Source organism: Mixophyes fleayi, chromosome 9, assembly GCF_038048845.1.
Source record: "Mixophyes fleayi isolate aMixFle1 chromosome 9, aMixFle1.hap1, whole genome shotgun sequence".
Classification (NCBI taxonomy): domain Eukaryota; kingdom Metazoa; phylum Chordata; class Amphibia; order Anura; family Limnodynastidae; genus Mixophyes; species Mixophyes fleayi.
In genome coordinates this window covers 2733896-2758366 of record NC_134410.1, presented here as the reverse complement: position 1 = coordinate 2758366, position 24471 = coordinate 2733896, and the positions used below count along the sequence as shown (strand labels likewise).

General features: G+C 41.9%; 1 protein-coding gene across 1 annotated transcript in view; it reads left to right on the top strand.

Annotated features, from left to right (window-relative positions):
• CHM (CHM Rab escort protein) overlaps window positions 1-22884 on the top strand; it is a 75000-nt gene extending 52116 nt beyond the window's left edge. The window contains exons 10-15 of the mRNA XM_075186231.1: window positions 2199-2303; window positions 3001-3064; window positions 9896-9992; window positions 15631-15726; window positions 21536-21702; window positions 22471-22884. Of these exons, the coding sequence (XP_075042332.1) occupies window positions 2199-2303; window positions 3001-3064; window positions 9896-9992; window positions 15631-15726; window positions 21536-21702; window positions 22471-22677 (736 nt within the window). The 3' untranslated portion in view covers window positions 22678-22884. The remainder of the gene's footprint in view (window positions 1-2198; window positions 2304-3000; window positions 3065-9895; window positions 9993-15630; window positions 15727-21535; window positions 21703-22470) is intronic.
• The last annotated feature ends 1587 nt before the right edge of the window (window positions 22885-24471 follow it).

Genomic DNA, 24471 nt, shown 5'->3' with positions numbered 1-24471 from the left:
CTCTGACCCCCAAATGGACAAATTATAAAAGGCAGAATATACTTTGTCATGTAGCAAATTTAAAGCTGTACTACCACTGTCGTAAAAGATTTTACTATGGTGAATCTGCCCCATTCAACCACCCCGGGGACTGCTAGAGGCATTTTCGGGGGGATTTTGCCAGTTATGTGTTACAGAATCACCAAATAAATGTTATGGTGCGAAGAGGGGTGAAGGGGGGGGGGTGATTTGGATGTTGTCAGTTTTATGACCCATCTTGTTGGTTATTGTCCTCTGTTATCTGTCATTTCAGTCTCTGCACTGTCGTTATACAGATTTATAGTCAGGAAGTTTGATGTGCACAGGAAAATTGCTTCCCCAGTAATATACACTCAAGTTCTGATTAGTACAGAGAGTTGTGAACCACAGAGGAAAGTGAGAAAAATTATTTTCTATATTGAAATTTATTCAAAATTCCTCCCAGATATAAATAGTTTGAATGGCACTGAACAATATTAGCAGCTGGTGGTCAAGGAACATATTTAAGACATGTAATCTTTACATAGGAAGTCTGTTTTCCTTGGTTATTTATTCCCATGTTCTTCACAGAGACGCTGCTGCCTCCGTGATTTCATCCTACAAATAACCCTTATGATAATCATTTGCATATCCTGCTTAGTGCCACTGGCACAGTATGCAAATGCCTCTAATGTTATATATGGAAATATGGGACAGAATGAAATTGTGATTCTGAATTCTCATTGGTGGCTTTTATTGAGAGATAGCAATAATATATGTTCTTATGGGACAGTAAACTGCAGATCCCAACCCCCGATGAAGGTGTCGGGTCCATTCTGCCCCATTAGTCATTGTGTGAACAACACCACTGTGTGATATAAAGTGTTTGTTGTTAAGTGGCCACTTCTGAAACCTCAGCACCTGTTATCCTCTCCAGTGTTACAGATTACACAATGTAACACTGCGCACGTTACAGATTACATAATGTAACACTCTGTGTTACAGATTATACAATGTAACACACTGTCTGAGCACAGGTGGTAAAAGGATAATATTTGGGATGTATGTATTATAAATATACAAGGTCTTTGAATTTAACATTTATTTACATTTCTGAGGTTGCAGGGTCCCTTCCCAAACCAAAACACAGAATAATGCCACAATGTATACATTACCACAATAAAGCTTTGTATCTTATGGATAGTTTGTATGTAACAGTTTGTTTTAATTATAACATCAGCTTCTTAAACAGTAAACAGAGCAAACATATTGTAAAAATTCTGCACATAATATTATTGTTCCTTGTTTGGTTCCATAACAATAATAATAGTTAGAAACATTTACACAGTTGCCTCTTCCACAAAATGATCAAAAAATAAATAAATATATTTTTTTTAAAAAAACGTAAAATAAAAAGGACAAGTTCATTAATATTGGACGAGGAAGGAAAGTTACTAGATTGCTTTTCATTGGGAATTGATGGAAACATTACAGAGGATTGATTGGAGTATCTCATTTATATGGAAATGTAATGTAAAGTGACAGCGATCTGTCTGTGTCCCTGCGGCATCAGATAGGAGACCCTCAGCTATTGTAGCGTTTCTGGGAAGGTGGGGGGGGGGGGTGATCGATATACTTGAATAAGTCACCATTGCAGGAAAGGGTTAATCACGGAGGCCGCAGCCTTGTCACTGGTGTGATTAACACATTCATGTCACAAGTAAGTGCCTGGGTTTTATGCAGTGGTTTAGGAGAAATGAGGTCACCTCATGACCTGTAATCCCACCCGGACCCCCTTGTATGTGAGGCAGATATCATGTCCTCACCAGACATTGGAAGTAGCGTGTTAGATGCGTGTCTGATGTCACAGGGATCTGGATTTATTGCTGACACCCGTCATGAGTTCAGCGGACTTCGACATCCTCTGATTTAACACTTTGACATTATTTCAGTGTAAATGGCAGTGACATCACTCCATTGGTGGGATCAGGACAGACCAATCATTATTCTACCCTGAAGTGAACTGCAATTAAATAACGTCGCTCTTTCAATGTTAGATCTGTTCCACAAGATGATACATTCGTCCTGAGCTTACGATCTTTGCTTTCTGTCTGTGTTCAGCAGGAGACAACATCACTATAATAATGGATTTAAAGCCATCAATGGCAGTAATTCTGTGTATTCTACTTTATATTTTCCAGGTGTAACGCGGTTATTGATAGCAGAGGTAAACGAATAAGTTGCAATTATGTGATCCTGGAGGAAAGTTACCTACCTGAAACCACCTGCACGCAAGTCTGCTACAGGTGGGTGCGTAGGACGATTGTACAGAACATTACTGCATCCACTCAGGCTATGTGTGCGATATAATTCCCCTGTTCTTACACTGCACAGTATAACTTTTATAGAATTATAATAAATACTGTTTGTAAGATTAGCATGTTGGGGTGTGACAGTAAATGGTCACATTAACCCTGCATTCTGCACAGAACCATCACAATGATAGAATTCTTTTTTTGAATTAAAGTACAACTAAACCCTAAAATGTTCCCATTCGAACCATTAAGGTAAATACATTGTTCAGCGTTACCCTGCAGCACCATTAAACAGTAGTGTCCCTCCCCTCACTCCACTGCTGGCAGCTGAAGCTCCTCCCACATCTTGAGGACTGTGTCCTATGGGATCAGTCACTGTGACATCACTGGGCCCGCCCATCCACAATCCGCACTGTACATGTCTGCCAAGCAAGCCTTCCGAGCTGTCAGTCTCTCTCTATCTACTCTGTTAGAGAAGGTTTTCCTGCCTGACGTGGCCGCCTGCTGCAGAGAGGGGGTAGAGAGCATGCAGGGTATGTTATATCATTTACTCAGTAATGCACTGATGTACGTATATTAATGTGAATTGCTCTTTAAGGCAGCAGACTGGCTAAGGGATGTGGTTTTCCAGAGGGCATCTAAAAGTAACTAATATTTCACAAATGGGTCTCATTATTCCACTCCACAGGCAGATTTCTCGAGCTGTTCTCATCACTGACCGCTCCATCCTGAAATCAGAATCAGACCAAGAGGTACGAATAACAAACCACAGAATCATCATCTTCTTACTGCATGTTCTGTATTAACCCAGTACTGATTGTCTTAGATGTATTGCGTCTGCTGTTGCTGATCACGCACATACACTAAGGTTGGCACACGTATGTATTATGGATGGATGCAAATGGGTCCCTTCATCCTGTATGATTTTCAGTGTCATTTTAATGTTATGTGTTATTTGTATGGACAGCACAGTGGCTCAGTGGTTAGCACTTCTGCCTCACAGCACTGGGGTCATGAGTTCGATTCCCAACCATGGCCTTATCTGTGAGGAGTTTGTATGTTCTCCCCGTTTTTGCGTGGGTTTCCTCCGAGTGCTCCGGTTTCCTCCCACACTCCAAAAACATACTGGTAGGTTACTTGGCTGCTATTAAATTGCCCTTAGTGTCTCTGTCTCTGTGTGTATGTATGTGTGTGTTAGGGGATTTAGACTGTAAGCTCCAATGGGGCAGGGACTGATGTGAGTGAGTTCTCTGTACAGCGCTGCGGAATTAGTAGCGCTATATAAATAGCTGATGATGATTAACGTGTCTGTAGAGCAGGCCTGTCCAACCTGCGGCCCTCCAGATGTTGTGAAACTACAAGTCCCAGCATGCCCTTCCAGCTATCAACAGGTTGTCTACTGGCAAAGCATGCTGGGGCTTGTAGTTTCACAACACCTGGAGGGCTGCAGGTTGGACAGGCCTGCTGTAGAGCAACTTCCCTTCCCTGTATATGGAGGCTGCCATATTGATGACCTCAGCTGAGTTCAGCATAGAATGCGGCATACAGTAATCACATGATCTGGTCGTACCTATGTGTAATCAGCTGTGATTAATGACATCTGTAATTAGCGTGCTTCTGGTCTACAACAGCCTACAATGTGGCTACATACATACATACATACATACATACATGGTGCTTGTCACTGTCTATCATCGCTTCCCTATAAGACCTCACAGACACTGTGTGATGTTACGTCTGATCCGGTGTATGTCACACATGAGCAGAGCTGTCTAACTAAATGTATCAGTTTCTGTTTATTCTGATACATTTTAGGGTTTATCCTAGGTGGAGTATTGTGCCCCGTAGTGTATACATGTGGTACATATCACAAAAGACTTTGGTGATTGTGTTAAGGCCACAAATTATTTTCTTGTACACGGGGCACAGACCTGTGGTATAATACAACAGAGACGGCTACTGACGTCACTGGGACATATAAGATATTATGTGTATATAGGGGAAGGAATGGGAGCTGCCTTCTCCTTGCAGCGTAAGACTGGTCTGTAAATACCATCAATACATCGTAATATCCTAGACGCTCGCCCACTTCTGCCCCCGCTTCTACACCCTAATTCTGGACAAATAGCCATTAATAAAGAAAAATAAGTTATGTTTAAAATTCGACATGAACATGGAGTTTTTTGCTGACCCTCAAAACAGTCACCAATATTAATAGTCTACACGGTACATGCAGGCCCAGTAGGACCTCCATGTCCCTCTGTGATGTTGTAGTCTCCTCTAGTCCTGACGTGATGTTCTCCCATGGTGTCAATGTGCATACGCCGCGCCATCGTGTCCCATATACGTCGCGTCATCGTGTCCCATATACGTCGCGTCCTCATCGTGTCCCATATATACGTTGCGTCATCGTGTCCCATATATACGCCGCGCCATCGTGTCCCATATATACGTTGCGTCATCGTGTCCCATATATACGTTGCGTCATCGTGTCCCATATATACGTTGCGTCATCGTGTCCCATATATACGTTGCGTCATCGTGTCCCATATATACGTTGCGTCATCGTGTCCCATATATACGTTGCGTCATCGTGTCCCATATATACGTTGCGTCATCGTGTCCCATATATACGTTGCGTCATCGTGTCCCATATATACGTTGCGTCATCGTGTCCCATATATACGTTGCGTCATCGTGTCCCATATATACGTTGCGTCATCGTGTCCCATATATACGTTGCGTCATCGTGTCCCATTTATACGTTGCGTCATCGTGTCCCATATATACGTTGCGTCATCGTGTCCCATATATACGTTGCGTCATCGTGTCCCATATATACGTTGCGTCATCGTGTCCCATATATATACGTTGCGTCATCGTGTCCCATATATACGTTGCGTCACCGTGTCCCATATATACGTTGCGTCACCGTGTCCCATATATACGTTGCGTCACCGTGTCCCATATATACGTTGCGTCATCGTGTCCCATATATACGTTGCGTCATCGTCTCCCATATATACGTTGCTTCATCGTGTCCCATATATACGTTGCGCCATCGTGTCCCATATATACGTTGCGTCATCGTGTCCCATATATACGTTGCGTCATCGTGTCCCATATATACGTTGCGTCATCGTGTCCCATATATACGTTGCGTCATCGTGTCCCATATATACGTTGCGTCATCGTCTCCCATATATACGTTGCGTCATCGTGTCCCATATATACGTTGCGTCATCGTGTCCCATATATACGTTGCGTCATCGTGTCCCATATATACGTTGCGTCATCGTCTCCCATATATACGTTGCGTCATCGTGTCCCATATATACGTCGCGTCACCGTGTCCCATATATACGTCGCGTCATCGTGTCCCATATACGTCGCGTCACCGTGTCCCATATACGTCGCGTCACCGTGTCCCATATACGTCGCGTCACCGTGTTCCATATATACGTTGCGTCATCGTGTCCCATATATACGTTGCGTCATCGTCTCCCATATATACGTTGCGTCATCGTGTCCCATATATACGTTGCGTCATCGTGTCCCATATATACGTTGCGTCATCGTGTCCCATATATACGTTGCGTCATCGTGTCCCATATATACGTTGCGTCATCGTGTCCCATATATACGGTGCGTCATCGTCTCCCATATATACGGTGCGTCATCGTCTCCCATATATACGTTGCGTCATCGTGTCCCATATATACGTTGCGTCATCGTGTCCCATATATACGTTGCGTCATCGTGTCCAATATATACGTTGCGTCATCGTCATCGTGTCCCATATATACGTTGCGTCACCGTGTCCCATATATACGTTGCGTCATCGTGTCCCATATACGTCGCGTCACCGTGTCCCATATACGTCGCGTCACCGTGTCCCATATATACGTTGCGTCACCGTGTCCCATATATACGTTGCGTCATCGTGTCCCATATATACGGTGCGTCATCGTCTCCCATATATACGTTGCGTCATCGTGTCCCATATATACGTTGCGTCACCGTGTCCCATATACGTCGCGTCACAGTGTCCCATATCTGTCGCGTCCTCATCGTGTCCCATATACGTCGCGTCCTCATCGTGTCCCATATATACGCCGCGTCATCGTGTCCCATATACGTCGCGTCACCGTGTCCCATATACGTCGCGTCCTCATCGTGTCCCATATATACGCCGCGTCATCGTGTCCCATATACGTTGCGTCATCGTGTCCCATATACGTCGCGTCATCTTGTCCCATATATACGTTGCATCATCGTGTCCCATATATACGTTGCGTCACCGTGTCCCATATATACGTTGCGTCATCGTGTCCCATATATACGGTGCGTCATCGTCTCCCATATATACGTTGCGTCATCGTGTCCCATATATACGTTGCGTCACCGTGTCCCATATACGTCGCGTCACAGTGTCCCATATCTGTCGCGTCCTCATCGTGTCCCATATACGTCGCGTCCTCATCGTGTCCCATATATACGCCGCGTCATCGTGTCCCATATACGTCGCGTCACCGTGTCCCATATACGTTGCGTCCTCATCGTGTCCCATATATACGCCGCGTCATTGTGTCCCATATACGTTGCGTCATCGTGTCCCATATACGTCGCGTCATCGTGTCCCATATATACGTTGCATCATCGTGTCCCATATATATGTTGCGTCATCGTGTCCCATATACGTCGCGTCCTCATCGTGTCCCATATATACGCCGCGTCATCGTGTCCCATATACGTTGCGTCATCGTGTCCCATATACGTCGCGTCATCGTGTCCCATATACGTCGCGTCATCGTGTCCCATATACGTCGCGTCATCGTGTCCCATATACGTCGCGTCATCGTGTCCCATATACGTCGCGTCATCGTGTCCCATATACGTCGCGTCCTCATCGTGTCCCATATATACGTCGCGTCATCGTGTCCCATATACGTTGCGTCATCGTGTCCCATATACGTCGCGTCATCGTGTCCCATATACGTCGCGTCATCGTGTCCCATATACGTTGAGTCATCGTGTCCCATATACGTTGCGTCATCGTGTCCCATATAAGTCGCGTCACCGTATCCCATATATACGTCGCGTCATCGTGTCCCATATAAGTCGCGTCATCGTTTCCCATATAAGTCGCGTCACCGTGTCTCATATACACCGCGTCACCGTGTCCCATATACGACGCGTCACCGTGTCCCATATAAGTCGCGTCATCGTGTCCCATATACGTTGCGTCATCGTGTCCCATATAAGTCGCATCACCGTGTCCCACATATGTCGCGTCACCGTGTCCCATTACGTCGCGTCCTCATCGTGTCCCATATATACGCCGCGTCATCGTGTCCCATATACGTTGCGTCATCGTGTCCCATATACGTTGCGTCATCGTGTCCCATATACGTTGCGTCATCGTGTCCCATATACGTTGCGTCATCGTGTCCCATATACGTTGCGTCACCGTATCCCATATATACGCCGCGTCACCGTGTCCCATATAAGTCGCGTCATCGTGTCCCATATAAGTCGCATCACCGTGTCCAACATATGTTGCGTCACCGTGTCCCATATAAGTCGCGTCACTGTGTCCCATATACACCGCGTCACCGTGTCCCATATACAATATTAAACCGAGAAAGTAGGGAGTTATTCTTGGTTTAAATGCTGCAGGTTCTTATACATATTTTTTAAGGCACCTAACACTGGCCTATGACCGATCTTGCTACTTAGTCCATCTGAATTAAAATCCTCCTTTTCTTTGTAGATTTCTCTTCCAGATTATTAAAACATTAAATAAACGCCAACAAAGACTTGTCGCAGAATGAAGAATACTTTCTACTTTCTCATTTCCTCTGTTTTGTTACAGACACAACAGATGGTGTTAAGTTTTGAGTTGAGGTTTGACGGCATCAGAAATGTAATTGGCACAACATTTTCAGTAAATATAATTAAATAATTCATCATAATAAACCGAGTCTGTCACAAATATAAACGGAAGGAAACAGAACAGTCTCCATCGCTGTTTTCTGAGACTTCTGGTGATTGTTGCGCAGGAAGACTGGAATTATTCTGAAATATTAATTTAGTATAATTATACCTGGTGCCAGTAAAATGTGGTGGTATGACCAATTGGTGAAATGCGTTAGCGCAGTACCGGGTGCTGCACTTTACGCCAGCCAATCGGACTTATTTTCATTCTACATTTGCATGATCAAAACATAACCCCCAACTGTCCTGATTTTCAATGGGACTCTTCCGATTCGGAGACTGTGAGTGGGGCGGAGCTTGCATTGAAGTGGGAGGGAGTTTCTAAAAAGTGAGAATTATTGGTGGTAAAGTGGGTGTGTTTGGACAGATTGTAGGCAGAATTTGGGGTATACAGGATGGGGCTTATTTTGTCCCAATTTTGCCACTGCAAATGTTGAAAGGTATGATCAAACCAATGTCTGATTACAGCATTGTCTGCTACTTGCACTGTTACTTACAAAGCCTTTGTTAGCTATATCAGCACCATCATTGCATTAAAGCAGAAATATTTTTCTTTTCTCTGTGTGAAAACAATTTAAAGCATAAATTTTGCCGCGTGGTAAAATTGTAAACACAACGTTAACATTTCAGAATGCAAAGGTGGAAATGGCACCATTAAGTATTGTATCCTAGTTTAATGCAGGTTTGCGACAGGTTTGAATGAGACCTTAGACATTAACATCAAACGGAAAAATGTGAACAATAGACTTAATATATTCGTTATAGCAAGTAATTAAGGTATAGAAGCACAGCCCTAATATTATTGTTATTACAGAATAATCGAAGCCAGTATTTAAGGTAAACAATACAATTCCCTACATGCAGGGACTGGGTGACCTGCGCTCCTTTTTTAACATATGTCTTTATATTTGGTGACATTGTCTGTGTCACATACCTCATTGTGAAAGTGGAATGAACAGCGGTACTCCCTACCGTACTATAGATAATATTTTATGTTGCGATCACATTATTTCATTACTGTTCCTCAATTTTCACTTTCTATACCATCGGAGAGTAATACCTTGTCCATGTATATGGCAGTGTTTGGTTGAATGTTATTTTTGTGTTGCAATATGAACACTCTACATAGACATGTATGATTGTTATATGAAAGGAACGCTTGCCGTGTAAGAAGTGTGAATGTGTGTGTATATGTATATGTATATGTATATATATATATATATATATATATATATATATATATATATAATATATATATGTGTGTGTATATGTGTATATATCATCATCATCACCATTTATTTATATAGCACCACTAATTCCGCAGCCAATTAACTTACTAGTATGTTTTTGGAGTGTGGGAGGAAACCGGAGCACCCGGAGGAAACCCACGCAAACACGGGGAGAACATACAAACTTCTCAAAGATAAGGCCATGGTCGGGAATTGAACTCATGACCCCAGTGCTGTGAGGCAGAAGTGCTAACCACCACGCCTTAATAAATATAAATATATATATATATATGTGTGTGTGTATGTATGTATATAACAGTCAGACTGTGAGTGAAATGTCCTTTCGTCCATTTATAGATCTCTGTACTGACGGTTCCCCCGGAAGACGGACAACAAGATGCTGTTTACATGACTGAACTTTCCTCTGCCACAAACACCTGCATGAAAAACACATGTAAGTGCTACGTGTGACATGTATGTGATATATATATGTACACTGAATGTCTTTACATCACACTGACATGTTTTGATAGTGAGAAGACAGGAGGTAGACTGACAGGAATTCTAGTAGTTTAAAAAGAAAACTGACGCCGGTGAAGAGAAATGACATCGAAGCTTCTTAATGAAAAGCACAAACCGTACTTAATATTTCTCACACACAGTGTGGTTATACGCTGCTTGCAGAGGTTTGTCACAATCTTACACTTCAGTATTGTCGCAGCCAATGTGTATTGGCCGACAACACACAAATATTGTTATTCGGACAATCTGATTAGAAGATGATTTCAACCGACTGATTTTTTTTCGACCTGGAAAGAACAGTGAGATGTAAACTACCAATGTAATCAGCAGGGTACGTGGGATATAATGATGATTTGTAACCAGCTGGCTTCATTGGTGAATAATTAGTTCACGAATCAGTGGTTAAATTGCTCTTTGCAACCAAAATCAGGTAAAATTACTTCAATGTGTTCATGGCTATTTGTTAAAACAAACACTGCTGGAAGTTTACATTAATGTCTTACCCAGGAAACTGTCCAATGTTAGAATACGTAATATTCCTGTGGTCGTGGTAACGTGGGATGTTGGTTATATCTTACAAGAGTCTGCACAGCAGAGGATTGTGGGTGATTGGAAGACGTATCATCACTACACATTATAGGATCACAGACTGTACAGCTGAAAGATGATTGTACAGACAGCAACATTGTGTTATATTGAGGACCTTTCAGAAACCTAATGGGAGATTGTGAAACGCGTTTCTTCAATATCTGATATATCCATCCTCACTGTTCTTTCCATATCTTATTGTTATTTGTAACAAATGTCACACAGTCACAATTGTCAGAATGACAATTAAATAAATCCAATGACTATTGGAAAATACCTTCACTTCAATATCATAAAACAAGAAAAAATAGAGCATAAAACTGTTTGTTATATATTGTGAGTCCAAAGAACGTAACTGCAGTCAGACTGGTAGTCGGGCAGAGTAATGGTTTGGGATATATAGACGCCACGGATGGGCGGTGTACGGATGTCACAGATTGCCGTGGCGAGTGTTGCGCCTGTTTTTCATGGTAGTTTTGGTTCACTTACTGACACATTCTCAGTTATGGTCTGACGATACTTCTGCACTTGTCTGAATATCGCACAGGGAGTAAAGTGAAGAATAAATCACACCTTATACTTTACAGAACTTGCGTAGAACACCGTAAGATTCTAATAAAGAAGATTCATTTTACAGCTTATTCTTTGTAAATTTTCTGTATTTTTGGGACCTTTGTACCCTCCGATCGGCAGCCATGTATTTAATGGTAATTTATAAGTTTTTACTGCGTTCTTCACCACGTGTGAGTTTTATCACCACAAGAATCTGAAGGACGGAAGTGGGTGCAGCATGGTGCCACAGTGGTTAGCATTGCTGTCTCACAGCACTGGGGTCCTGGGTTTGATTCTGACCAGGACACGATCTGTGTGGAGTTTGTATGTTCTCCGCGTGTTTGCGTGGATTATCTCCTTTTACTCCGGATTCCTTCCACACTCCACCCTCCCATATACATCCTATCATTACTAATCATATATATAGCATTATACCACCCCCACAATCCCCTCCTCTGTGTTTTATTGTGGTCCTGTTCTCTGCCTATTTGGTGCATTGATTCTAAACAATGATCTCCGTGAACAGAAATGTCTTATTGTCCTCCTAGCTGGTGTAAGAGAGGAAGGATCTGTGCGGCTGCTTCATATAATTATTGCTCCCTCTTCCCTGATTTCCTGCTATTTTATTGCAGAACCTTTATGCTTTCTCTTCATTACAAGTAAAAGTCAAACAACAAGAGAAGAGATTGTTGTATTTTGCCACAGTTTGTGGGAGCGAGTTTATCGCGTTACAGATCTGGTATCCTGCGTTATAAGACGCTGTCGCATGTGATAAGGGTTAATGGATGATCTCTTTATTACGGAGGCTGGGTTTGTCTAGGGAGCCGTCGTTCCCAGTTACCCGGCAATTTGCTTAAACTAGATAATGTCGGGATCTGATCGGTTGACTGAGTGGGAAGTGGAATCATTCTCTTCTGTCATAGATTTGTCCTCAGGTTCCTGCGTCATATTCCTGAAATGTCGGAACAAATGTACGTCCGTTTCCCCCGTGTCATTAAATTATCACTAGTAATTGTTGTATTTAGTTGTAACTCTTTCTTTAAGAGGAAATGTGAGAAGCATTATATGGACAGACGTTAGATTCCTATGTGTATCCAATTATTTCATTTACACCTCCTTGATGCCATGTTTCTTATGAATCATTGTTAATAATTTTTGAGACTTATGGTTGAAATACAGCACTTCTACGTATCCACTTCTCTGAGTCATTAAGGGTTAATAGTTAAAGAACAGAAGTAACCAGAGCAGCTTTAATGATAATGGTGCCGTTTATAGAGCCCCCCAGATATTCTCTTGCTGATCAGGAACCGTTGGAAAATAATTAGAATCAAAACAGAATAATGTAAATGTATTTATAAGCAAACGGTTTAGAAGTGTGGTGCAAATAGCGGTATTAGTTTTTGGGAGTCTGTTTGACGTTGGGGGGGGGGGCAGCTGTTGGAGACACATAGAGACCCCCCCCCCCTCCCCCCACATTCATCCCAAATCAATAAGACGCAGAAAATGTTTTGACTTGAAATCATAATGTTGTACATAAATAAATGACTAACACAATGGACACTTCATTTAAAAACATAGAACATTAAAACGTCTGATAAAATCCCTAAAAGTCCCTGAAACACATGTAATCATATAAAGGTTAGACACAACTTCAGGACATTTGTAATTAAATCTATTTTCTATTCATAATTGATATTTTAGGTTGACGAATGTTTGACAATATCCTGTGAAATTAAATTTAAAAAAAACTATTTCAAAAACATATATTAGAAGCCTAAGCGGTTAGTGAGGGGCGATGTTACCTGTGACCACTTAAAGTTTGGGCCGCCAAACGGCATCAGCGGCGCCCACTTCTGGAACGGTTCCTGCTCAGTTTTTTTTTAGGTTTTTTTTAAGACATTATGATTCGAATTCCAGGGGGCAAAGCCTGTTAACCTTAGTTCCACAGTTTGGGACCCGCGTGTTACTGGGGGCCTGGGAATGGGGATAAATATTTTACCGTAACATCCACATTCACACTTTTTGGGTTAGTTTAGGCACTATATAGAGCTCCCTGTCTTCCTCGCTCGGACCATCGCTCACACGGCTCGTCGCCCCCCTCCTGCCCATACATTGTTTTCACAAAGAATTCATCCGAGAGAAGATTCTCCGTTCAGCTCAGTTCCAGCCTGAAATCCACATCTCATAAATCCCCAGCTCCTGTTTTTTTACTTCATTACCAACAAATGAGATCTGAGTGAGCGATTTCCCCTTCAAACAATTGCTTAAGATAAATATACAAATACATCTTGCTTTTGATCACAGCGCGGAGATGACAGTCAGATAATCGCCGTTGCCCGCCGAGTGGAACCAAACTCCTTCACTTGCCCTAAAAATCTCCAGTCTAATGATGGTTTCATGAACCAGGCTCATCCTTCTTCCTCCCCGGAGAATTACCTGAAGACAAATGCTGGCAAGCGCTGTAACTAATGCCGATCCACCTAAGTAAATCAAACCTAATCAGAATATACAGTGATGAGCTTTTATGGCTCCGTCATACCCTAAATGATAATAGAGAGGCTATATTGAAATTAAATGACGGCGGCTTTGATGATTTTATAACCGACTGGAGCAAAAATCTATAAAACCTATTCTAAATCAATTAGTCTACCTTAATGTTTCCTTTTTAACGATGTGTTTCTCGTCTGTTAAGGAATTTGATTAAAAGATACACATGTGAATAAGCTTGGTCGAGGCCTATAAAACGCAGCCGTAAAAAACCTGGCGTGGCGTTTTCAGGTGTCCGTCACAATGCAAATGTTTTAAGTGTGCCCCTAGGAGGCAGCCATATTGACCACGGAGCAAGCCTTCAGGACAATGCGACTGGACACGTCGTGCTAAGCATTCTGGGAAAACCGGATATAATCTGCAATGTTACAAATGCAACAGGATATTTAAATGGGTTGAGTTGTTATATATTTACACCTAAACCATCCAGTTGACAGTTGCAGATATTGACGTCACGAACACATTCTTGTAATTGGTTGTCATTTAATATTCCTAAAGGTTCCAATTCTTGTATTTGTCTCAGAGAGACCTATATCGAAGTTATCCTGTTGTTTGTCTACTGATCTCCTCATTCATATCCTGCCCCCAACTCTAACACATATAATAATTCTCTACTGATGTCGTCCGCCAGGTTGGTTCATTGTCAACAAAGTTGGCCGACTATTGACTTTAATTATAACTAATTAAATTATCTATCCAAGTAATTTAAATCTGATTAGATTGGAGCTGATCGTGAGAAATGGAACCCGGGACTGCTGGTGGTCTCCGCTGAAATATACGGAGGTCATTAGTAAAGCCATAGTACGTCTATACGTGGTTACGGCACTTTTCAGTGGCTACTAACTGCGTACCTCATAGCTTCAAACTGCGGCCACAGCCAGGAAAGGGTTAATTAATTTCATAGCAATTCTCAGATGTCGCAAATTGAGATTCTTCTTCTTAGTACATGAAACCTGTGATTCACATGCGGTTCGGTTTATCAATAATACATTTATTGACTTCGTCTTTGAAAGCTCGATAAATTGAGAAGGTAAAATATCTGTGTGTAGTTTCTTTATATCGTTACCTATCTGCACCTGAAAGTTATATTTTTCTCCATTTTGGAGGCTAATAAATGGCCCCCCATTGGACGATCGCCCCCGCAGCCCGTGTCACTGGATGGGATAATTGTCGAGCCGTAGAATACACAGGACCCTCTGTTCTTAGATACGATCGGATTACCACACCAAACCAGATGAGACTAATTATTATTAGACATGAAAAGGAGATTGTACCTTGTTAAGACTTTGATCTCTGATGATAAAGGAAAATTTCAGTTCATTAAAAGTTTATGGAAGTTGTACAGCAAAGTCTTTGCAGACATAAAGTGTCCTTTGATTACCAATGTCCATAAGACAGTCCCTTTGTAGAAGTGAAGCCATGTTTATATCTGTTGACTGTCGCTCCTAATAATTACACCTGATTGGGTTACAGCTTTGTGTATTCCGTTCAGTATTGTCGCTTAATGAGGAATCACATTAAGGATTATAGGAAAACAACACCTAGAAAGTGGAACTTAATGAAATGTATAATTTGTAGGTTTTCTTTTGGCTGTTTTTGATGTCCTAAGTTGATCTTTAAACATCATTTGCATATTCTAATATACACCAGACTATTGTGGGACTACAAGTCACAGCATGCCTTGCCAGCCAATAGGCAACCTTGGAATGTCCTTTTATCTCTTCTGTCGACCATAGACTGTTCTATAGAGTACAAAGAACATTATTACTACTGATCTGTCGCTATAACAACAGTTCAATGTAACACCCTGTAGCTCTCTGACCCCATTGTCTCTGAACGTACCTGTACTGCTACTGTGACCTGATGTCATGTTCTGATTACAGACCTGGTTCATCTCACGTGTTCCTCAGTGAAGACAACGGCCAGAGATGACCTAGAGCCGGTGATACGAAACCTATTCACCCTGGAGGCTGCGGAAGGTGAGAATTGGTGGTCACAGTGTGGGGACAAATAGTTTATGAATAATGCTGATATTAGGGGAGGATTCTTGTGTGAGTCACACGTGTAGGAAGGCATGTTACTTGTATGATGTGATCGTCATATCTAGGTACGTTTCTGTGAATCTGAATAAGTTGTTATAATTGGTTTGTCATTAACTCCACCCAAACGCTAATACTACGTACATTACTGATGACAACATCCTCTAATACTGCACCCCTTACTGATAGCCACACCCACTAATGCTGCACCCTTTGCCAATGGCCACACCCACTAATGCTGCATCCCTTGCTGATAGCCACACCCACTAATGCTGCATCCCTTACTGATAGCCACACCCACTAATGCTGCACCCCTTGCCGATAGCCACACCCACTAATGCTGCGCCCCTTACTGATAGCCACACCCATTAATGGTGCGCCCCTTACTGAAAGCCACACCCATTAATGGTGCATCCCTTACCGATAGCCACACCCACTAATGGTGCATCCCTTGCCGATAGCTACACCCACTAATGCTGCGCCCCTTACTGATAGCCACACTCATTAATGGTGCATTCCTTACCGATAGCCACATCTACTAATGCTGCGCCTCTTACTGATAGCCACACCCATTAATGGTGCATCCCTTACCGATAGCCACTCCCAGTTGGAACATGGGGACAAGCAGTATATTTTTCTTACTCAGCGATATATGTAATAATACTGACTCATTATTGTCCAGCTTTATAAAGTGGCAAATTTATGACATTTAAAACATTTATGGGGGAATGCAGTTGGCCGCGTTACTCTCGAAAGTAACGCAGCCTGCGCACTATTACCGTTACTTAATAGTGTGAGTTATTACTGTTAGTATGGTCATTTTTAATGCTGGTTTTTGCTCCAGGCTCAGGGAGCCACCAACAGAAATCTGGGTTAATATTACGCGGCCAATTAAATTCCCCCTTAAGATGTGATGGAATTGCTCAGTCTCAGCAGCATCATAGGGGTGATATTATATATGACGCAGTAATGTCTCATTTCTTCCCAGTGTCCTTTCATCCCGCTGTCATTGCGTTGTTTTATTTATTCATGTTTTACACTGACTTAGCAGCTAGGGTAACAACTTTTCCGCATTGGTGCTTTGAGCCCCACCTAGGTACTTGGTGCTGTCAGGACCCCGTCACTGCGGAACGCCCGGTCAGCCATGATATATTGCTCAGAAGCCCCCCCAGATTCCTCTGCAGGGACTGTGCCATCAGTAGGGTCCCCCACGGCACACAGCTGGTTCCCTGACACACGGCCCTTTTATCAGCATGATGAGGTAGTGGTCGTATTTTAATTAAAATGTCAGAGGAAATACTGTTGGCGTTATGGAGAATGAATCACCAGATAGAGAGCAGTGGTCCATAGCAGGTCAGAGGGACAAAGTCACCTGCGTGCGAGGACGACATTCATCCCTCCGCTAAGTGAGACACAAATAACTTCTCCGCCTCTCTGAACTTTTAAGATTTTTTGAACAGCGTTTTGCATTTTATCAAGAGACCATTTGTTCACAGGCTGTTGGACTTAATTAGCATTTTAAACGATTCCATAACCTTACAAAATACAAGATAAAAGACTCGCTAACGACATTCCTGTTAAAGCTGTGTTGACTTATTGGCCGTGCAGATTCTTTCCTTTATTCTGTATTAATAAAACGTTCTCCCAAATTAAACAGAAACTCCGCTCAAAAGTGGCGTTTCCTCTGTTCCTCTGCTCTGGATCTGCTTGTTGGGTAATAGTAGATGACATAAAACAATAATACTGGTTTAGTACCAAGGTTCTTGGCTCTTTAAATGATCAGCTGATCTCTGACACACTCCCATTGGCTGAACGTAACTGAAACGATTTACATAATAGGGATCATGTTTGGTTCATATAAACCAGATCTACAGTCTGGCAGTCCTGTGAATGGAGCATAGAGATCAGGGCTCCCTATGTCAAATGGGGGGGGGAGGGGGGGGGGGGTCATACATCGATTTTAGTGAGTGTCCCAGCCATGCTCAGAGGTCACCAGCGATGGATAAGATCCCGTTCGGTCTGCAGGGTCTATGCATTGTATAAACAGCAGCCTTGGTCATTTGCTGATTATGTTATATTACTGGATGCCTCTAGTACATCTAGATAATTCTCTGCGCTGGATGTTACCAGAAGACATCACATTTAGTAATAAGCATTGGTGTGGGGTCAGCGAGGACTATATACGGAGCAGCTCTATATAACAGATCCTTTCATCTGGTTAGCGGAATCCATTACCCTCCGGTGACTTCCTCATCATGCTTATTGCGACACGCTGACATTTGTCTTAACGACTTCCTTGACATTTCAACTTGACACCTCGCTCATGTTCCTTATATCACAGCAATAATACAAAACGTATTTAATCTCGCTGCACTCTGCTGAAAAACAATAAATGTATACATCCCCGTTCCGTCACCGCACATTATCCAGGCGTCACAGATCCAGCACCTAAATCTACAGATTATGTAGATGTATATTTAGTACAATCCGTAGTGTAGATGATGTTGGAGAGAGAGAGAAATTATTTTACCATTGTAATAAACAGAGAGAACATTAAGGATGTTGGGTGTTTAAAGTCCTTGCTCTGTAGATTTACAATGTATCAGCTCTTATTAGGCTAGAAGTGAGATATAGAATATATTCATATTTTATAAGCCTCAGCCTGGCCAGATGCTGACGGGGTGAGATGTTTAATGGGACGTGGCAGGTTAGATGTATGAGTGGCCGTTGCTTTTGAAGTCGATGTGGAGCTTGAAAAGTCACAAAGCAACAAGGACCTGTCACACGAGCCGTCCACCTACATCCACTTTGTGGAACCAAATTACGTAACAAAGCGCAATTTCCTCTCGTTTAGGCTACGTGGCACCTGCAGCTGCACACGGCGGAAACAAGACGCCATCGGTTGGTGGGTCTTTGTCAGTTCCCAACCAGAGATTCCACAAACAGACATTAATGTTTGCGTCATGGTGTCTGCGTGTGTTGTATCCAGCGCGGCGGTAGAAGTGAGGCTGTAATTCCACCACGTAGCTCTTACATTGATGGAGACACCAGTTGTGCGATAGAAACTGAGAGGAAGGGAGATATATTCGTATGTGTAGCGTCTATTACATGTGTGGTCTCCTCTGTGTTATTACAGCTTTCTGGCTGGACGCGATTAATATTTTTTGTAAAATTGACTCTAGGGAGAAAATTTATTAACCTGCGGATTCGTCAAATCACCGATTTGCGGCGATTTTGAGGAACATTTTATTAAAGCCAAAACTCGCCATGTTTTGCTTTTTATAAAATTGCTGTTTTAAATATGGCCATCGAAATCAACGAAAATCTGTGATTTGACGAATCCACAACTCCTAGGACTTCACTCCTAGGAACGTGAAGGCCTCAACTCAACATCTCTAATTTACTGACGGAAACCCAAAAACATTGATTTATAAAGCACGACAGAACAAATTGGCTCAACTGATTTGGTGAGTTCATAACTTTTCTGTTGAATACCTAGAACTGGTTAATGAACAACGAAGCCTCAACATGTACAACTAAGTATACATAATGTGTGAGGGGGAGGGGTGCTGTTCAGTCTGTATGTCCCAATCTTCCTCCAACAGCCAATAACTGACAGACTCCGATCTAGGAGCCCCCAAACTTAACATGACGAATATTTCAAAATATCCTTTGTTCCGTTCATCGTTTGATACAGTTTTTGTTCGTTATCGGTTCCGTCCTCACTGACTCAGTCACTGCGCTCCCACACGCGGTGAGTGCGATTCTGTGCTGCAGACACTGTGCGGTTTTCTTACAAAGAGTCTCCTTCCTCCAGATGTATCTTTGTTTTCAAACTCAGGTGTTGTATGTACGTCAATTGTTTTGGTGTAAGATGCGCATTTTCATCAGCATATGCGCAGTATTTTACTACGTGCTTTCGTAGCTCAGATCTTATCAAGGCCCTCAGCGGCTACGTAACATAAGGTTGTGGTGCTAGAACAACTGTTACTGAAATCCTAGCGTGCTCAGCCACCCTGCGAACTACAACTCCCAGCATGCTCGGCCACTTTGCAGACTACAACTCCCAGTGTGCTCGGCCACCCCACAGACTACAGCTCCCAGTGTGCTCTGCTCCCTTCCTATGTCTGTGTATCCAGCAGACTGATTCACCGCGAGTCCTCGCTTACCGAGTCTTTTACTGGTGTCCTGTACAGTGGTTTCTGTGTTTAATTTACTCTGTATGTTATATTGGACTTAGTGACTTACAGGACACAGGCCGGGCCTAGTATTTGACCTTATTAAATTGTATTAGTTCTGTGTTCTACAGTATGAGCTCAGCAGATGAAGAACACAAGGGGTGTTTGGTAAGCGATGAATTCCTTCTTGCAGAGACCACTTTGATCATGAAATAGAGAAAGTAATTAAACCACTAGAGCTCGCCGTTCATGCCTTGTTCTGTTCATTAACTTTACTATATTTGTCAGTCTGTGATATGGAATGTACTATAGACACTGAATTACGCTGCCCCTTGAAAGCAGTGAGAACATTATATTTTGAGTTCTGACTAATTTTTTTGTAGGTTTTCGAAAATTAACTTTTTAAACAAGACGTATAATTTTTGTTAGATGCCGATTGTTTTTTTTTTTAGTACAGAATTATCTAGATTAATATTTCTTGTATGTAGCTAGTAAGACGCTGCTAAAGTAAAGAAAGGAAAAAAAGTAGAGATATATATATATAGGTATGAAACAAATGTATTAAATAAGCACATTGAATTATCTCAGACATCCAGCCAGACAGAATCTGCTCTGCAAAGGAGTAACTTCCTGTTTGGTGTGTAGCTGCTCTTTATCTGACACACACTGCACCAACTCAGGTACTGTACTAACACACACTGTGTTAACAATAAAACCATACACTGCAACATGACAAGCACCTCCTAGCCTCGCACTGTCCCCTGTGCTAGGCTCCGCCATTTTCATGGGGCTACCAATGGAATCCATGCAGTGTGGCATCAATCTAGTTGGCGACATGAACATCATGAACCGTCGTGGCATGCTGACATTACCAGTTTTGATGGTTAATAATATTTCTAATAGTTATGTATTATTTTGCCCTGTGTATTATTACAATTCATCACTTATGTATGAACACCTCCTTTCATAACACAAAGAATGACACCAGACTGTGTTTGTGGAGTGTTGTTGCCCATTAAGTCACAGGGCACTGCAGTGTTTGAGTACAGACAGGCACTGGGATTGAGCAATCGCAATATTTAGAAAAAAAAATACAGATGTTGCACACCATCCTCTACATCAAAGTCAATAGCCCCGGCAAATATTAGCATTATTTATAAATAAATAATAATATTTGCACTGGTCACATGTTCTTAGGTCTAATAATGAAACTCGTCCCCGCAATGATGCGATAAAACGTTTAGACTTTTAACCCTTCATCTTGTTCCCCAATATAATAAATGGTGTAGAGGGCTTTGGCTATTTTACGATAGTACTGCATTATGGGAACAAATTGTATTCTGTTGTATAACAAAATATTACTTCTATGTAGAGGTCTTAAGCTTCTTATTTGAAAACGTCCAGCAATTGTTTAGCGCAATAGTCAGTTTTTCATTGGCCATGAGCCAATTAAAACTTCTCTTTACCTCATTTCCGCCAGTGTTACTCAATTTTTTAATTTACACAATTTTCAGTAACCCTACGTATTGTAGTTTCCTATATGACATCGCCGTTGATCTTTCTTTGTCTAGATCCTCAAAGTGTCCAACCAGAGAAACCTCAGGTCCTGTGGATGATGTATTTTAACATGAGAGACTCATCTGGGATAGAGCGTCAGTCGTATGTCGGACTCCCCTCTAACGTGTACGTCTGCAGCGGGCCGGACCCTGGCTTTGGTTACGATCATGCGGTAGAACAGGTGAGAATGTTGTCCGTGGCTCAGCCGGGTGGTTCCAAACTTGTGTGTTGCAGCATCGGATATATTATGTGGTTAGCGCTCCTGGAGTGTAATAAAGGTTTGATGAGGAACACGCTGGTCTGTGACTGTGATGGAGACATCAAATGTAGACAAAAGAAAGAAACCTTCTTTGTCACTTGTTAGTAGCGTTGGATCATTCTCCTATAGTGTCCTTACTAATAGTAAATAAACACACAGTGTATAGTAATCCTTTTACTTTAATTAAATACTAACCCAAATCCCTCGTTTTCCACTTTTCCACCTAAATCCACAGTGAAACTTATTTTCTTCCATTTATTTAATTTTATCACTTATATAGGTTTATGGTTACTTTGGTTTTCACAAAATGTATCTTTCAGTGTAGTGGAAGCTTAACTACCCGGGTGTTTAATTGTTGTGCCCATTGTTGTGCCCATTGCTGTGCCCATGTTTTCAGAGCAATATATCATTTATGATATTTGTCTTCTCGTTCTTTTATTCTTAACTGCATAAAATATGTTTTTTAGTTACTTTTGTCATCTTTGCTTATTAAACTAAAATATGTTCATTGGGTTATTTTTATTACTAGAACACTTAGTATACATAATAAAGTGTGTTAGATACGTTCTCTAGTAGTGTGTATCTAATGGTTACTTTAGTTTCAAATGACTCCTCGGTTTCTTTCTAAAAGCCATATGTACTTCTTTGCTGATTTGTTGCTTATCTTTATTTGTGTTTTGTATGTTGCAGGCTGAGAATATATTCCGTGAGATGTATCCAACTGAAGAGTTTTGTCCGCCAGCTCCAAATCCAGAAGACATCATTTATGATCGGGAGACCACTGAGCAGGACCCCGGAGAACCCAACACAACTGAAGACTGTAAACCGGATTCGTCACCTGAAACTGAAGCTGTAACAGAGACTACTGAGGACACAGAGGACCCGAAAACGGAATGATCCAATCTCAGTTTGAATGTGCTACCTGCAAACCTCCGCCAGTACCATCTACAAGGGTTCCTGATTCTCTGCATATCTGTTACTTCTATTTATCACCAAAAATCTGGCAAGAGAATGTCTTGTGTCTGTTTACCTGCTAATGTGTCTTAAATTATACACCTATATATATATATATTGCAAAGATGTAATAAATATCAAATGTTTTCATATTGCTTATATCATTAAAATATGTTTTACGCGTTATTTCCAGAAACGTCTCCTGAACTCAGGCACAGGGTACGTCTCTGAGGATACTGGACTTGTGTTTAGCCCTCTTGCCTGCTTTACACTAGCTGCTCAGTCTGATAACAGCCTTGGTGCTGACTGAGGGTACTCTGTATCTTTCCACGCTCAGATTCACTTAGGCAAACAACTGGAAAAGTACAAGTATACTTTATCATATATAAATGGGAGAACACACAGAATAGAAATAATCCAAGTAACAAACGCAGGGAGTTCACTACACAAAGAGCCTACTAAACAACTCAACCCTAAAGGGTTTCAGTGGGATCGATGGTTCACCCCGGAGCCACACATTAACTCCTCTATCAGCACTGTAGGGACCAAGTCCAGTGTCTTCCCGCTTTTGGCAGGTGCACATTGTAAAAAGGTCTGCAGTGTCTTCAAAGATCCCAGTTGCCGGGATAGTCACAGACCAGCCCAACAGGGACCATACCTCCTAGTCACATCTGTCTCAAAGTAGAAGATGGCATCCCCAATACAGCAATTTGTATAGATCTAGACCTTCCAGCATAGAGAATTAAAACAGGTACTGAGAATTACATCTGGAGTACAGAACAAGAACAAATCCTCCTTGCTGATTAATAGAGAAGGATTATATTAATTTTCAATAATAGTATTAACAGCAGCCATATGCACATTGTTACTACACTAGATATCAAATCTGTATGTTAAAGCTAGGAACAGCGCTACAAGTCCCTATAAAGGATTATCAATATAAAGAGCGCAGCGATGAACACTTCCTGTAGCGACAACATGACATTCTATCCAAATAGAGACAGAACTTACCTCGTTAACGCAAATTGACTCCCCCTTATACGCTATGCCTTCATGCTGTTTCTATTAATAGTTAAAAAAAAAAAAAAGGGTCTCCTTAGGGTGTTAAAAAAAAATAAAATGTGTAGAAGAAAAGACTCCATTTATAACCTTTATTATTAGTGAGCATAATCTGAAGAAAACTGCGCAGTGTGAGAATATCGGGGTAATGTTTAGCCCTGTCTACCCTGCCAGCTGACTGGTTTGCCCATAGGTAAGTCTTATGCGTTGCCCCTGGCCTTCCTGGAATGTTGGTTAAATAAATCATCTAGGCTAGCACACAAGGAGTCTTCACTCCTCTATCCACATGGTAGGGACTGAGTTCAATGTCCTCCTGCTTTTTACAGTTACACAAAGAAAGCACAGTTCGCAGAGGCTTCAATGTCCACATAGGTGCAACCCTGGACCAGTTGGTTAGGAGTAGTGACTCCTGAGGAGAAACATCCAATGCCCTGTGTCTTTTTAAACCCCTCTCACTTACCTGGGACCTCGCTTAGTCCTCATCTCACTTGCAGGCACCCGTAACATCCAAATAAAAAATATATTTATCCCAATATGCTAACAAAAGAAGTTTACAAAAAAAAAAGTTTTTAGACTATAAATGCCCATGTTCTCATCGTTCTGCAGAGAATAGGTTAATTCATTCAGCTGATCATGGCCGTGAAATATTGTAATTAATAGAAACTCAACATTTACCAG